This window comes from Arvicola amphibius, chromosome 8, assembly GCF_903992535.2.
Source record: "Arvicola amphibius chromosome 8, mArvAmp1.2, whole genome shotgun sequence".
NCBI lineage: Eukaryota > Metazoa > Chordata > Mammalia > Rodentia > Cricetidae > Arvicola > Arvicola amphibius.
This window is the reverse complement of record NC_052054.1, coordinates 2,959,715-2,976,772: the sequence shown is the minus strand read 5'-3', so window position 1 is coordinate 2,976,772 and position 17,058 is coordinate 2,959,715. Positions and strand designations below refer to the sequence as shown.

Here is a 17,058-nt window from a genome sequence, read left to right as displayed (position 1 = left end):
AAGACTTTGCTTTGTCGTTTTTCTCCATCACAGATGGACAGTTTTTCATGCCCAATGTCTGTCTCTCTGTGTCCAGCGAGGCTCTGGACACAAGCCAGGCACTGGCCCTCAGCCTCCTGTGACACATCTTCTCTTGGTTTGTCTTGACTTCTTCAAGATGCTGTCCGAGGCGAGATGGTTGTGTGGTGCAGGAGCATGCTGGTCCTCACCTGAAGGCAGGTGCCAGAGAGCAAAGCCAGCATCACTAAGAACCTTCGAGAAAGGCTTCGAGCCCCAGGTGTCACATTGCTCGGTTTGGTGTCAGTCCCAGGGTTTGGACTTTGTGTTTATTGATGAGCTTAAAGTAGAGCTGACAGCTCTGTCTTTCCCTGCGCTCTCCCTCTTGAGAGCTTGTCACTTGAGTCATCTGCCTGCAGTCTGCCCTGCCGTCCTGGGAGGAGCCAGGCTGGGAGCTGGCCCTTGTTCACAGCAGGGCTCTCTCGTCCATCCAGTCATTCCACAGCTCGCAGAGAGCGAAACTCCAGAGAGAAGTAAAATGACGTCATCGGCACCGTTAAATACCCGTAGAAGCGGAGTCCAGGTTGGAAGAGCTGAAGCTGAAATGTGGCCAAGGAAGACAGAGTTGAGCTCGCAGTGTGTTCAATGAGGAGGGCACCAAGGTGCCTAATAGTGAACAGTGGCTGGTGTTTGAGATTCCATGAAACTCAGAAACAAACTGGGGAGAGCTGGCCCCCTGGTGTCTGGAGCTGGAAGCACACACCTGGGTGATGAAAAGGCTCCAACGGGGCCAACTTTACCAGTATTGCACCCTAGGGATGGGCAGCTCTGAACAGTGCATGGTCTAGCCTTCTACCTACCCGACTGTACTGACCGCGTTAACTTTTCTGATTGGTTAAGGATGAGTTTTGCCAAGGTCTTTGGAAGTTCCCAGCATGCACAGCAGAGCTCATAGAGACGGCAGTGTGGCTTGGAGCACAGCTCTGTCCAGCTCAGCTGTGAAGGACAACCCAACCCAGGCAGAGGTTCCATCCAAGAGAGGTAGGAAATCTAGCGGGTACCATTTCATGTGAGGCAGGGGACCTCCACCACATGGGTTCTGACACCAGTGACATTGTGAGGAGGACCCAGGACTCTGTCCCCAGCACCGTGGCTTCCTGGCATGCCTAGGCTCATGACGACTCATTTCTCATAGTCTGGAAGCAGGAGCTTCAGGTCTAAGGTTGGCAGACTGGTTCTGGGAGGCCGGGGGGAGCACCCACGCCTGATCCAGCCTCCCCAGCTCAATGGTTCCCATGTCCCCTCTCCTCAGCCACCTGTCATCCTGGACCATGTCTGCTGCAGTTTGGCTCATTTATGCCATTGACCTGTCTCTAAATAAAACCACATTCTGAGGTGCTGGGTGAGGTACAACATTCAAATTTGGGACTCAGTTTGAACCATAATAGCAGTTTGTTTGTCAGTGGGTCTTGGTAAGACGGGACTAAGTGGGAAGTGACCAAAGATGTCTAATTTCAAAATTCCCCTTCCAACTGAGATTTTCTCTGAGCTCAGCTCTGTAGCACATCTGTGGGAGTTTCTTCATGTCTTTCTGTGATGATAGCTCACAGCCCTGTGTATCCTACTTAAGAAAGTGTATTCCAGCCAAGCAGTGGTGGTGCACACCTTTAATCCCAGCACTCGGGAGGCAAAGGCAGGTGGATCTCTGTGAGTTCGAGGCCAGCCTGGTCTATAAGAGCTAGTTCCAGGACAGGCTCCAAAGCTACAGAGAAATCCTGTCCCCAAAAGAAATGTATTTCGTGCCATTGGTATCCAAAGTCTGGAGCCTGACTGGGGACTGAGGGTCTTCTCTGTGGCACAGACTGAAAGAGGCAGGACAGCAAAGGGTTCTCACTTCAGGATGACCTCACCCCCTCTCCAGGGCTTGACCAGTGTCCCATCCTATCACCTCCACGCTTGCTGCTGTCCTGCTGCTCTGATCAAGACTTGCATTGCTACGGGGACCCTACATTCCTGGCCCAAGGCTCCAGGGCAGAGCCCAGCCTGGGAAGGTACCCGTGGGAAATGCTTGAAAACTTCAAGGGGTAGAAAGGAACCCTTCCCTCCAAACAAAGGCGAGAGAGAGCCTTGCCAACGTGGGTTTCATTTCCTGGTTGAATTAGGCTGGCACGTAAGGATGTCTGATGTCACAGCCTTGGACCCTCTGCTCCTGAGCTGTGGGCACCCAGGAGTGTATAGTCAACTGTCTATATTACGATATTTTCTATCCCCTATACTCTATTTAAGCTTCCCCACGCGACTTCTCCCTATAGTGTGCCATCATTTCTTGGTCTGTTCCTAGAGACGGATTCTTGGATTAGTTATCTTTGAACCTTAACACTAGTCTTCCCAAATGTACCAACATGTGTTTCCCTGCCACCTGGGCATCCACTATTGATTTACGTGTGTCCTGGTTGTTTTCTGTCAACTTGGCAAACACTAAGAGAGACCTCATTTGAGAAAACGCCCCATCAGGCTGGCCTGTGGGCAAGTCTGTAGGACATCTTCCTGATGAATGACTGACGTGGAGGGCCTGGCCCAATGGGTCGGTGCCACCCCTGGGCAGATGGACCGGATGATGTAATTAGCCTGAGCAGTCTGGAGAGCAAGACATTCTTCCCTGGGCTGCGCTTCTGTTCTTATGGTCAATTGTTCCTGCCTTGACTTGCCTTCATGATGGACTGCAAGCTGAAATGAATCCTTTTCCTCTCCAAGTTGCTTTTGGTCATGGAGTTTATCACAGGAACAAAAACATAGCTAGGACAACATGTATTAATAGACACACAATTTTCATGCATAAACATTAACCCTATTACATATAATTTTATTTATGCAATAACAATAACTATTGGCTTATAGTAGAGCCTAGCATTTCCCCGTTGGTAGGATATCCCCCTTGGTGGCATTTCCCCCTTGGTAGGATTTCCCCCTTGGTGGTATTTCCACCTTGGTAGGATTTCCCTTTCATCTGCAGTCCTTCTGGGACGACCTTCTCACTGTCAAGATCCCTCAGTACGGGCTGCTTTGCCCTCTCCAACCTGCCAGAGGAATCAGTGGCTCCAAGGTCACAGCCTGAAGTGAGGCCTTCCCAGTGCATTGCTTCTGTTGGTGGGTGAGTGCTGGCTGAGCTTCCTGTCTGGCACACTCTGGATGCAGCCCATGTGGACACGAGAGAAGAACTTGTTCATTCCTGGAACACTGAAGAGTCAGTATTCACCAGTCTGAGCCGTGGGTACAACAGGAACCTGCTCCTGAGAAGACTCTCTCCTCAGGATGCTGAAGTCTGCGTGTCTACAAGAAAGACCTGGACAAGGAGTGTTCACTAATTGGTGGTGGCCTGGCCGCCTGCCACACCTGTGATAGTCCTCTGCACCATCTCCAACAACCCACACTGTCCTACACCCCCACTGTCCAGCACCCCCACTGTCCAACACCCCCACTGTCCCACACCCCAGCTGTCCAGCACCCCCACTGTCCAGCACCCCTACTGTCCAGTCCAGCACCCCCACTGTCCCAGAACCCCCACTGTCCAGCACCCCTACTCCCAGTATTTCCACTGTCCAGCACCCCTACTGTCCAGTCCAGCACCCCCACTGTCCCAGCACCCCCACTGTCCCAGCACCCCCACTGTCCAGCACCCCCACTGTCTCAGCACCCCCACTGTCCCAGCACCCCCACTGTCCCAGCACCCCCACTGTCCAGCACCCCCACTGTCTCAGCACCCCCACTGTCCCAGAACCCCCACTGTCCAGCACCCCTACTCCCAGTATTTCCACTGTCCAGCACCCCCACTGTCCAGCACCCCCACTGTCCAGCACTCCTACTGTCCCAACATCCCCACTCCCAGCACCCCCACTGTCCAGCACCTCAGCTGCAGGGGTTGACATTCTCATGTCATCTTCGTGTGCTTAGGTAAGACACATTGCAGTCACTGGCATGGAGAAGGTGATCCTCATCAGGAACGTAGCGTGCTGCTTGTCCCTGCTGCCTGTCTCCAGCTCCCCAAGGAACAGTTCAGTGCTAGGAATATCTTGGACTGGCAAAGGAATGATCACTGGTACATGAACTAACAGGGCAGCCGAGGAGCTTCCATCCCAGCAAATGCTCAGGCTGCAGTCTTTGGAAGAACAATCAAGAACAACATCTCCCTAAGTACTATTCCAAAGTCAGCAGGCCCATGGCAGTACCACCACATGTTAATACTACCTCTCAACAAATCTGGACTTTGGCTGATACACTCTCCCAAAAGCAAAGTTCCTTGTGGATCAAAGCCAGCTACTGTAGGTCAGCAATGGGGAGCTGGGGTAGGTCCATGATCATGTGTCCTTATTCATGGAATACCAAATATTTCTTAGTCCCACAACCTTGCTAGATGTAGCATTTGGAGTAAAATCAGCTATGGAAGCATTAGTCAGTACTACACAGTGATGTAAGAATGAATAATTTTCATTTATATGAGTGATTCTGTGCCTTCCAACAATTGGTGGAATAAAAAGATGGGTATAAAGGACTAGTCTGGCTCACTGGCATTAATACTGGAGGGTTCCTTCCAGGCTCCATACAGTTTGCTCTGCTAGGGTGAGACTCACCAGGATGCTGACCATCATCATTCCCACCCATAGCTGTGTTGCTTCCTTTGAAGGTGCTATCCACGGGTCGAATATATCGTTCCGGGATCCAAATAGGTTTGTCCTCACCTGGGGGAAAAACACATAGAGCCCCCATCACCCTTGCCAACAGGGGTGTGGGCTCTTTTCACCATCCTGTAAGAAGGTCTTTCCATCGTACCCATCCCAAGGACTGAGAAATTTTATTCCAATGTCTTTCCATGGCCGAGTGACCCTCACGATCCACAATATAAAAATTTAAAATAAATAAAATAGAAGCCAATTGTGTACTGGGAGAGGGAATATACTCCCCCCTATTTATTTTTATGAAATACTGTTTTAGAACCATGTGCATTCTTTCTACTATAGCTTGTCCAGTGGGGTTGTATGGAATACCTGTAATACGTCTAATATCATTATCTACACAAAAGGTTCAAAATTTTCCACTAGTATATGCAGGACCATTATTTGTTTTTAATAACATTAGGTAAGCCCATATAAGTAAAAGCCAGCAGGCAATGAGCTATCACATCCTTAATTTTCTCCCCACTATGCAACAAAGCAAAAGCTACTTTAGAGCAAGTATCTAAACACACATGTATTTCAGTTTTCCAGCCAAAGGTAGGTGGGTTACATCCATCTGCCAAATGCTATTTGGCTTAAGTCCATGGGGGTTAACTCCTGCAATGGGTGCATTATGAAAAGGGGCACAAGTGGAACATTGGCTAGTAATTTGTAAGGCAGTGGCTTTGGGGCAACCAGTATGGTGCTGCAGGGTCCGAGCATTAAGGTGATACTTCTTATGGAGTTTAGAAGTGAAGGGGAAGCCTAGCCAAAAACCTTGTTTTGTAAGGCGTGTCCCCCTTTGGCTAAAGGCGTGTCCCCCTTAGGCTAATATTGACTTATAAAATCTTGCAGGCCTGTTCTTTGTTTTCCTGCGCTCCTCGCTGGAACCTTGGATTTGTAAGTTCCCTTTCCTTTCCTTTATTAAAACTGAATTATATATATTAAAGCTAGTCTGGTGAATCATAACTGCCGATCAACCACACACCTTCATTTGGAGTCCAACTCGGGCATTTGGGAGCCTTTAGCTCCAGTTCCCGCACTGCGTGGCAGGGATTCGGCCTTGGGCTCTTGATTGCTTCAGCGCAGTTTCCCAGACTAGTCCGTCCCAGCCCTGCTTGTACGGAGCAAAGGTCCTGGCCAGCAAGTGGCCCTGATCCTGTACCAGAAGATCCATTGGAGAGCATTTGAGGGAAGAGATGGGCAGGTGCCAAGGCAAGAATTCCTCCAACAATCTGAAAAAGAACATGATAATACCAGAACCCAGTGAACATACAACACGAAGACTTAAACACCCTAATCCAGAAGAAGTAGAAAAAAAATAGACATTATGAAAGTGATAGAGTCCCTTAAACAGGATGTGAAAAACTCCCTTAAAGAAATGTATGAGAAGAATAACAAAAAGTTTGAAGAAATAAACGAATCTCTAAAAGATACCCTAGGAAACCAATAAAAAACAATCAAACAGATAATGGAAACAGTTCAAGACTTGAAAACTGAAATGGAGGCAATGAAGAAAACACAAACCGAGGGCCAGCTGGATATGGAAAATCTGAGTAAATGAACAGGGACTACAGAGACAAGCATAACCAACAGAATGCAAGAGATAGAAGAAAGAATCTCAGATGCTGAAGACACCATAGAGAAAATAAATGCATTGATCAAAGAAAACAGCAAATCCAACAAATTCTCATCACAAAACATCCAGGAAATCTGGGACACCATAAAAAGACCAAACTAAGAATAATAGGGGTAGAAGGAGAAGAATTACAGCTCAAAGGCCCAGAAAATGTATTCTACAAAAATTATATAAGAAAACTTTCCCAACCTAAAGAAGGATATTCCTACGAAGGTACAAAAAGCATACAGAACACTGAACAGACTGGATCAAAAAAATCCCATTGCCATATAATAATCAAAACACAAAATATACAGAATAAAGAAAGAATATTAAAAGCTGCAAAGGAAAAAGGTCAAGTAACTTATAAAGGTAAACCTATCAGAATTACACCTGGCTTCTCTATGGAAACCATGAAAGCCAGAAGGTCTTGGATAGATGTGCTGCAGAAACTAAGAGACCATGGATGCAAGCCCAGACTGCTATACCCAGCCAAGCTTTCATTCACCAGCAATGGAGAAAACAAGATATTCCAGGATAAAAACAAATTTAAACAATACGTAGCCACAAATCCAGCCTTACAGAAAGTAATAGAAGGAAAATCACAACCTAAGGAACCCAACAATGCCCACAATAACTCAGACATCTAACAACCCTTCACCAACACAACTCAAAGAAGGGAAACACACAAACTCTACCACCAAAAAAAAAAAAAACCCCGGAGTTAACAACCACTGGTCATTAATATCACTTAATATCAATGGACTCAATTCACCTATAAAAAGGCACAGGTTAAGAGACTGGATGTGAAAACAGGATCCAACATTGTGCTGTTTACAAGAAACACACCTCAACCACAAAGACAGACATCTACTCAGAGTAAAGGGTTGGTAAAAGGTTTTTTAATCAAACGGACCGAAGAAACAAATGGGTGTGGCTATACTAATATCTAACAAAATTGACTTCAAACTAAAATCAATCAGAAGAAATGGAGATGTACACTTTATACTCATACAGGAACAATTCATCAGGATGAAGTTTCCATCCTGAATATCTATGCCCCTAATATAAAAACACCCACTTATGTAAAAGAAACATTACTAGAATTCAAGGCACACATCAAACCTCACACACTAATAGTAGGAGACTTCAACACTCCTCTCTCACCAATGGACAGGTCAATTAGACAGAAACCTAACAGAGAAATAAGAGAACTAATGGAGGTAATGAATCAAATGGACTTAACAGATATCTATAGAACATTCCACCCAAATAGGAAAGAATATACCTTCTTCTCAGCATCTCATGGAACCTTCTTGAAAATTGATCACATACTCAGTAACAAAGCAAACTTCCACAGATACAAAAAAAATTAGTAACCATCTGTGTCTTATTGGATCACCATGGAATAAAGTTAGAATTTAACAATAATTCTACCCCCAGGAAGCCTACAAACTCATGGAAACTGAACAGTCAACTACTGAACCATTCCTGGGTCAGGGTAGAAATAAAGAAAGAAATTAAAGTCTTCCTTGAATTCAATGAAAATAAAGACACAACATACCCAAACCTATGGGACACTATGAAAGCAGTGCTAAGAGGAAAGTTCATAGCTCTAAGTGTCCACATTAAAAAAACAGAGAACCTCACATTAGAGACTTAACAGCACAGCTGAAAGCAAAAAAAAAAAAAAAAAAAAAAAAAAAAAAAAAAAAAAAAAAAAAAAAAAAAAAAAAAGCAGACTCACCCAGGAGGAGTAGAAGACTGGAAATAACCAAACTGAGGGCTGAAATCAACAAAATAGAAATACAGAAAACAATCCAAAGAATCAATGAAACAAAGAGTTGGTTCTTTGAGAAAGTCAACAAGATTGACAAACCTTTATCCAAACTAATCAAAAGGCAGAGAGAGAACACGCAAATTAACAAGATCAGAAATGAAAAGGGGGACATAACAACAGACACTGAGGAAATTCAGAGAATCATTAGGTCTTACTACAAAAGCTTATATGCCACAAAGTTGGAAAATGTAAAAGAAATGGACTTGTTTTTAGATAAATACCATTTACCAAAATTAAATCAAGACCAGGTGAACAATTTAAATAGACCTATACGTCATGAGGAAATAGAAGCTGCCATAAAAAACCTCCCAACCAAAAAAAAGCCCAGGACCAGATGGTTTTAATGTAGAATTTTATCAGAACTTCCAAGAGGAGCTGATACCTATACTCCTTAATGTGTTTCATATAATAGAAACAGAAGACTCATTGCCAAACTCTTTTTATGAAGCTACAGTCACCCTGATTCCAAAATCACACAAAGACCCACCAAGGAAAGAGAATTACAGACCAATCTCACTCATGAACATCGATGCAAAAATTTTCAATAAAATTCTGGCAAACAGAATCCAAGAATACATGAAAAAAATTATCCATTACAATCAAGTAGGCTTCATCCCAGAGAGGCAGGGCTGGTTCAACATATGAAAATCTATCAATGTAATCCATCATATAAATAAACTGAAAGAAAAAAAACCATATGATCATTTCACTAGATGCTGAAAAAGCATTTGACAAAATTCAACACCCCTTTATGATAAAGGTCTTTGAGAGGTTAGGGATACAAGGATCATACCTAAATATAATAAAAGCAATGTATAGCAAGCCAGATGATATGATAGTGTACATTAGTGACCCCAAAAACTCTACCAAAGAATACCTACAGCTGATAAATACCTTTAGTGATGTGGCAGGTTACAAAATCAACTCAAACAAATCAGTAGCCCTCATATACACAAAGGATAGAGAAGCAGAGAGGGAAATCAGAGAAACTTCACCTTTTTACAATAGCCACAAATAGCATAAAGTACCTTGGGGTAACTCTAACTAAGGAAGTGAAAGATCTATTTGACAAGAACTTTAAGGCATTGAAGAAAGAAATTGAAGAGGATACCAGAAAATGGAAGAATCTCCCATGCTCTTGCATGGGTAGGATCAACATAGTAAAAGTGGCAATCTATAAAAGTAATCTATAAATTCAACCCAATCCCCATCAAAATCCCAACAAAATTCTTCACAGACCTTGAAAAAACAATCATAGCAGCATTATTTGTAATAGCCAGAACCTGGAAACAACCTAGATGCCCATCAATGGAAGAATGGATAAAGAAAGTGTGGAATATATATGCATTAGAGTACTACTCAGTGCTAAAAAAACAATGACATCTTGAATTTTGCATGCAAATGGATGGAAATAGATAACAATATCCTGAGTGAGATAACCCAGATCCAAAAAGATGAATATGGTATGTATTCACTCATTTGTGGACTCTAGCCATAAACCAAGGTCATTAAGCCTATAGTTCATAAGCCCAGAGAAGCCAAATAACAAGGTGAATCCAAAGAAAAACATATATAGATCCTCCTGGAAATTGGAAGCAAACAAGATTGCAGGGCAAAAGTTGTGAGCATGAGGGTGGGGGCATAGGTGTGGGTGAGGTTGGGGAAAGGGGAGAGGGGGAGAGCAAAGGGAGAAGGGAAGGACTGGTAAGAGCCTGGGGGAGTGGGAGGGTGGAGATGGAGGAAGGGCGGATATAGGAGCAGGAAAGAAGATACCTACATTAAGGGATCCATTTTAGGATTGGCAAGAGACTTGGCTCTAGAGGGGATCCCAGGTGTCCATGGGGATATCCCCAGCTAGGTCCTTGGACAGCAGAGGAGAGGGTGCCTGAACTGTCCTTGCCCAACTATCACGCTGATGATTATCTCGAATATCACCATAGAATCTTCATCTGATGATAGATGGAGATAGAGACAGAGACCCTCATCAGAGGAATGGACTGAGCTCCCAAGGTCCAGTTGAAAGGCAGAAGGAGGGAGAAGATGAACAAGGAAGTCAGGACTGTGAGGGATTGGTCCACCAACTGAGGCAGTGTGCCTGTTCTAATGGGAGCTCACCAAATCCAGCTCGACTGGGTCTGAATGAGAATGTGATCAAGTCGGACTCTCTGATTGTGGCTGATAATGGGGGCTGACTGAGAAGCCATTGTTAAAGGCACTGGGACTTGTTTTTATGGCATGTTCTGGCTTTTGGGGACCCTAGTCTATATGGATGCACAGCTCCCTAGGCCTGGATGTGGGGGGGGGATGTCCTTGGACTTCCCACAGGTCAGGGTTTCCTGCCCTCTCTCAAGCAGGATGAGAGAGGGAGGAGGGGGTATGGGGAAGCGGGAGAGGATTGGGAGGAGGGAAGGAAGTGTAAATAATTGAATGGAAAAATAAAAATAAAAAAATAATTTGAGACAAGTAAATACTATCAGTATATAAATTAATTGGCTCATCAGAAAATATTTGCAATGCTAGATATACAGGCTGTTATTTCAGCTGCCTGAGGAGAGACATCGCCAACAGGTGTTTGAGATATCAGATCTTGAGAAACTACCACAATATTTCCTCTTGGGGAACCGCCTGTAAAAACTGTTCAAGCTCCCACCAGGGGCCTAGGTTTTACTATCCATGGAAAAATAATAGTATGATTCTTAAAGAAATTTAACAATGAATGGTGGGTATAATGATTATCAATCATTGCATCAGTTGTTAATAAATATAGAGTCCAATCATCATTATATTGCTGTAAATGTAACAATTGATGTTTATTATAAGTGAGTACAATTTTGTCTGGAAATTTGCCAAAGGCTTGTATACTCATCCTCCTAGCTTTCCAGAGCAACTACAGAACTAAATCGTAATATGGTATAATAACACATGAAGAAGCAGGCATATGTACTCTTATAATAGGTCCAGTTTGCCAAAAAAAACTCACAAGTTAGTGCAAAATGAGAGGTTAACACTAATAATTGTATGGGCTTATCATAATCTACCCTTTGTAAATGCCCGTTCTGTACTTTGCATAAGCAATTTTAGAGCTTCTTTGGCTTCAGGAGAAAGCATTCAGGGGGATGAGGGTCAATGTCCCCAGGTAAAATATCATATAACAGTTTAAGATCTCCAGAATTGATAGTGAAGGGTATATTCATTGCATGTCACCCAAAAAGCATTGCCAATTATGCAAGGTCTTAAGATGAGCACAACCAAACTGCAACTTCTGTGGTTTAATTTCTTCTTTTTGCAAAATGTGTCCAAGATAAGAATATGGGGACATGGCTTGAACCTTTTCTGGTGCAATAATCAATCCAGCAGCTGCTAGGGCTTGTTGCATGTCAGGGAATGCATCATACACTTTTTCCAAAAATATCAACCATATAATGGATTATATAAAGATCAGAATATTTCTGTCTAATGAGATGTAGTGCTGATGCCACATGAGATTGGCATATAGTGGGGCTATTTGACATTCCCTGGGGTAATACAACCCAATGGTAGCATAATGCAGGTTCTTTAAAATTAATAGAGGATAGGCTGAAAGCAAATTGAAAGCAATAATCAGGATGCAGAGGAATAGCAAAGAAGCAATCCTTTAGATCAACTACAATAAGATGCCAATCTTTGGTTATAGCCACAGGAGAGGGGAGCCTTTGCTGCAGTGGACCCATAATTTGCATGGTTTTATTTACTGCACGAAGGTCCTGAAAAAAACCTCCATTTACCAGATTTTTTCTTTATTACAAAAATAGGAGTATTCCAGGGGGATGTGGATAGCACTACATGCCCAGCAAGTAATTGTTCTTGTACTAGAGCATGGGCTGCCCACAATTTTTCTTCAGTTATGGGCCACTGTTCCACCTATATGGGGTCATCTGACAACCATGTGATAGGTATGGGTTCAGGCAGTGGGACAGTAACCTGCACTAAAAATGTCCCCTGGAAGGCTAGTAACCTGGTCATCAGGCATTAAAGGTGATGTCAGGCCCTGATGCAAGGCGCCTAGGCCCTGGTCAGGTCACCATCCCATAGCTTTCATCAGAGAGGTGGCTTTTCCTGAGGACACTTTTACAGATTGTGTTGTTAAGACAGCCCCCATCTCTGCTAAGAGATCACATCCCCATAGATTGACAGGCAGGCTGGGAAGAACATATGGCTGGAAAAACCCCTCATGTCCTTCTTCATCATGCCATCTCAGTATTTTTGAACTTTTTTGAGGAGTTGCTTGACTTATTCCTTGTAATCGTGCAGCACTGTCATCCAGGGGCCAAGCCTAAGGCCAAAATTTCATAGATAGCACTGACACGTCCACTCCAGAATCCAAAATACCCTCAAAAGTTTCCCCTTCTATATTTATTTTGAGCTGTGGTCACTCATTCAATTGAGCAATCCAAAAGGCAGCTGGCCCTGAGGATCCAAATCCCAGGTTTCCACAACTCTATCTGCTAATTGCATTCTTGGAATTCAGATAAGGAATTAGTACTAATTGAGCTATATGCTCACCTTGAGGAATGGCCACAACCCCTTGTCAGACAGATGTCATAATCTTGATTTCCCCCTGATAGTCAGAATCCATGATACCTGGGTGTATCTGAATTCCTCTTAAGATAGTTCTGCTCCTTCCCAGAATCAGTCCCATAGACCCCGATAGGAAGGGACCATATACATTTGTAGGAAGAGCCTGCATTCCCATTTGGGGCATTAAGACTGCTCAGGCGGAGGTGCAGAGGTCCAATCCTGCACTCCCTAGGGTGGCTCTGATGAGGTCTACAAAGCAAAAGGATTGCCTTGTGGAAAGAATTGAATATAGCCACTCCTGGGGTACTGCCTCCATGGTCCCGTGGTCATTGCTCAACATACCGATGTTCTGGGGCCCTGGAGCAGGGCCCTCTACCAGTTTCCCTGCTGTTGATTAATGGTAGGTGGCAGGGATTTCCCATCTATGTCTGTCCTGGAGCGGCAATCATTTTTCCTCCTCCAGTCATCAGCAGTGGACATTCCTTCCGGAAATGGCCAGCAGCTCTGCAGTTAAAACAATTACGGCCTCTGGCCCCCACTCCCTGTCCTCGCATGTTTCCCTGAGGCTGAATAGCTGCTGCTATAGCCTGACCTTGAATGAGATTCCCATCTGTATCTCTGCATATCCTGATATAGTCTCTCTGCTTTGTGAGGACGTAAGGCTTTCCTTACGATATTTGTTAGCATTTTCAAATGCAAGTTGTTTTACTATGAGCATGGCTGCCGTGGCGTCACCAAACAATCTCCCTGCTAACTGCAATAGCCTATCCACATAGTCCTCAAGTGTTTCTGAAGGCCCTTGTAAAACTTTAGACAGCTGATCTCCTGCTGTCTTGTTGGGTAGGTCCTCCCAAGCTTTAGTAGTGGTGACTACTATTTGTGCAAATACCACCGGACTGTACAAAATTTGCTGCTGCAAATTGGCATAAGCCCCAGCTCCAGTTAACATGTCTAAATTACACTGAGCTTGTCCGGCTTAAGCATTTAATCGCGCCGTCTGCAAACAGTTTTCCTGGTATTCTCCCCACCACAGAAGATAAGTCTTCCCCAGATAAAACAGCGTGTCATAATTGCTGCCAATCACTAGGTGTTAAATTCAGAGTGGAAAAAGGTTCCACCGTGGCCAATGTGAATGGTGGTTGGGCCCCATATGTAACAACAGCTTCCTTTAATTGCTTCATCTCCTTAAACTGTAATGGAAAATGTTGGTACGTCACCTGCCCCAGATTGTTAGGATCTGGTACTTCCATTATAGGTGCCACCATGTGTGCAGAGTGGAAACATACCCCTCTACTTTCATCCTTGTTTGAATGTGACCACCCACCACCCTTCATCATTATCAGCCGATGGGGCTGAAGGAGTTGGGGGTGAATCTTCTTCTACTTTATATTTTTTCAGTTTTCTACAGAGATCTCTTATCTCCCTATGTATTATTTCCTCCTCATCTTCTGATGATCCCTCACTATCCTCTAAAAACTCAGAATCATCAGACTCCTGCCTAGCGACTGACTGTTTTCTGAGCTGGGCAGAGTGGATTTTCTATAATGATCCTCTCCCAACATTTTTCCCATTACTACTGCCACATGCCCCTTTCTCCCCTTCCTGATCCTCTACAGAACACAGAGAGTGGTGGGTCTCTTCTTCCTGAATTTCTTTTAAAACTTCCTTAGCTGCTTCTTCCTCCTGTTTAACTTTCACCCTGTCCATTAACAGAGCATCTTTAACCACCACAGTGAAAAGGTCGCAGTGGGAAAGCTGTCAGGGACCTCTTGTTGTGGTTTCTTTTGTAGGTCTCTGTGCACCTCTTCCCAATCTGAAACATTCAGACTGCCTCCCATAATAAACAAGGACTGGCCTGCTCTATAGTTTTAATAAAGGTTTCTATGGTTCTTTCTTTTACCGCTGTTCCTTGTTGCTCTAACAGTCCTTTTACCTGAAATTGCAATTCTCTTTTCTGCTAGCAGTTCCCATCTTGATTGATTTCCCAATGCATCCCTGCCAGCCCAGGACGACTCTGACCATTTCCCTCTTTCTTGGATCTCAGTGGGACCTCCACTTGCGTGTCAGCGCAGCCTGGATGCCAAGTCCGAGTGAAGGACATCAGCTCTGGATGGTGCAGAATCAGAAGCCCTTTATTATACATCACCAAGGGGAGTTTATACCTAACCCACACAGGTGGGTCAACAGTATGGAGATCTTCATTGCTGGATCCTCAGGTTAGGGCCAAGGCAATGTGTACTCAGGAAGCAGGGTTGGTAAACAACTCTGAAACTATAGAAATTTATAAGTTTCTCAGAAACTCAGAACAAGGGCAAGAAAGGTCACCAACAGGGGAGGTGAGTAGGAAGGCCAGGACTCCATTAGGTCCCAACAGTTCACATCAGTAGTATTGAGTCCATGGTGTGAAGAGGAGAAATACAGAAGCAGGGAGAGGCTTGGGATGGAAAGTAATGTGCTTAGAGAAGATAGGAATTCTGCTGAAGGGTGGCAGGGATGTGGAAGTCAGTAATAGAGGAGGGGACCAGGGGGGACAAAGCACAAAGATACATGGGCCATACCTGCTGCTTGTTCTCCAGTCTCCCTCCTTGTGCCTCATTTCTGAGGGGAGACTCGGTTCTGCCCTCGGCGAGGTTTCTTTCTTGAGGGAAAGCAGCAACACAGTCCCCTCAGGGTGCTTCCTATCCTCCTTATCCATCCCTTCAAGCCCCTGGGCTGGCCCTGTCTGTGGGTGGGCTTGTCCTCTGCTGAGGGGCCGTGGGAGCCTAAGTCTTCCATGTTCTCACTGCTGCTGCTCGTTGAGTAAATGCAGGGAGCACTCTTGGCACGTTGGTGAGTTTGATCCGGTGTGGATGGCCTCTGCAGAGCAGACCCAGTGGGACGTCTGCTTCCTCTTTGACCCACCTGCTGGCCATAGGCAGGCACATGACCATAAGTGGCTGGCCCTCTGAGTAATGTGCCAAGGGCCGGCTCACTTCCCCTCCTCCTCAGTTCTAGAGGGAAAGCAGCAGGATCTTCAAGGGAAGGGAATGGAGTCGCCCCTGGATTCTTGGGCTGAGCCCGGGTTGTGCAGCCATGCCCCTGGAGAGCCTGCTCTTGCAGTAAGCAATAGGACGCCATGGTCTGATTATACTTTCTTTGGCGTAACGAATCTTTGATATCCTGGGCTTGGAACCCCATATATTCCATGGCTTCTACAATTGCCGGGTCAGGCAAGCTGGGGACCATTTCCTCACATTGATTTGTTGAAGCCTCCAAGTCTTCCCTGAGCCAGGGGTGTGTCATCACCTCGGTCACTGTGGGCCTAAACTTGGGGTTGACTGTCATTAAGCGGCTAAGCAGGTCCTGGAGTAGTTCTGACATGTTCAAGGGGACAGTATACTTCCCTGCCACAACCTGCCTTCGCAGTTCTGGTACGGTGACAGCATCAAATGGGACCTTCCCGACTACCATGAAATATAAGACGACTCCCACGGTCCATATGTCAATCTTGGGGCCATCATATAGCTTGCCAAGGAAGAGTTCGGGGGCCCCAAAGGAGTAAGCACCACAGTGCCGGTTCAGCCTCTGCCCAGGTTCGACTTGTGTGCCAAGGCCAAAGTCGATGATTTTGACTTTTCCATTCCTATCCAGCATGATATTGTCCGGTTTCAGGTCCCGATGGACTATTCCAAGCTCATGGCAGTAGCTCACACCTGCTAGTATTTGCCTGAATATCCCCCGGGCCTCGTCCTCCTGCAGGTGGCCAGTCTTTCGGATGTATTGATAAAGCTGTTGTCCCTCAGCCAGCTCCATGACGAGGTATATTCTCTTCTCAGACTCAATCACTTGGAGGAGTGAGATGATGTTGGGGTGGTTGACCATCATCATGATATCTACCTCAGACATGATTAAGTGACACCACTTCTTCTTCTTTTGAAGCACTTTAACAGCCACGGGGGTACCTGTGAGGCGGTGGTGGGCCAGCTGGACCTTAGCGTTGCTCCCCTGGCCGATGGTCCTCAGGACTCTGTATTGAGACTGGAAGCTTTCCTCTTCAAAAATACTAGGCACTGGGCTGGTCTCTGGTGACCCCTCCTCACTGGATGAAGTCATTGTAGCTAAGATTGCTACAAATGCTACCTAAAAACAAACAAATAAAAGAAGAAAAGGAGGATGAAATAAAGGATAGTAAAACCTAGAAAAAATAAAGTAAGAATAATGAAAAAGATGTGAGAGAAAAGAGCTAAAATCAAAAACGAAGTCTAAGGGACTCTCTACTTGGAACACCCGGTGACCACACTGGGCTGGGACTGGGGCAGTGATGTTCATTCTCCTTCCAATCCTCCGTTACAGGATTT

At 45.1% G+C, this 17,058-nt stretch overlaps 1 protein-coding gene across 1 annotated transcript; it reads right to left on the bottom strand.

The window, feature by feature from the left end:
- Positions 1-15,313: 15,313 nt before the first annotated feature.
- Positions 15,314-16,813, bottom strand: LOC119820681 (sperm motility kinase 2B-like). Its single transcript, XM_038339209.1, has one exon. It carries the CDS (start codon positions 16,811-16,813, stop codon positions 15,314-15,316), a length of 1,500 nt encoding a protein of 499 aa, XP_038195137.1.
- Positions 16,814-17,058: the final 245 nt, after the last annotated feature.

What these genes read in the sequence shown, in the direction of transcription:
- LOC119820681 (XM_038339209.1), bottom strand. Translation starts at nt 16,813, where the DNA reads ATGACTTCATCCAGTGAGGAGGGGTCACCAGAGACCAGCCCAGTGCCT.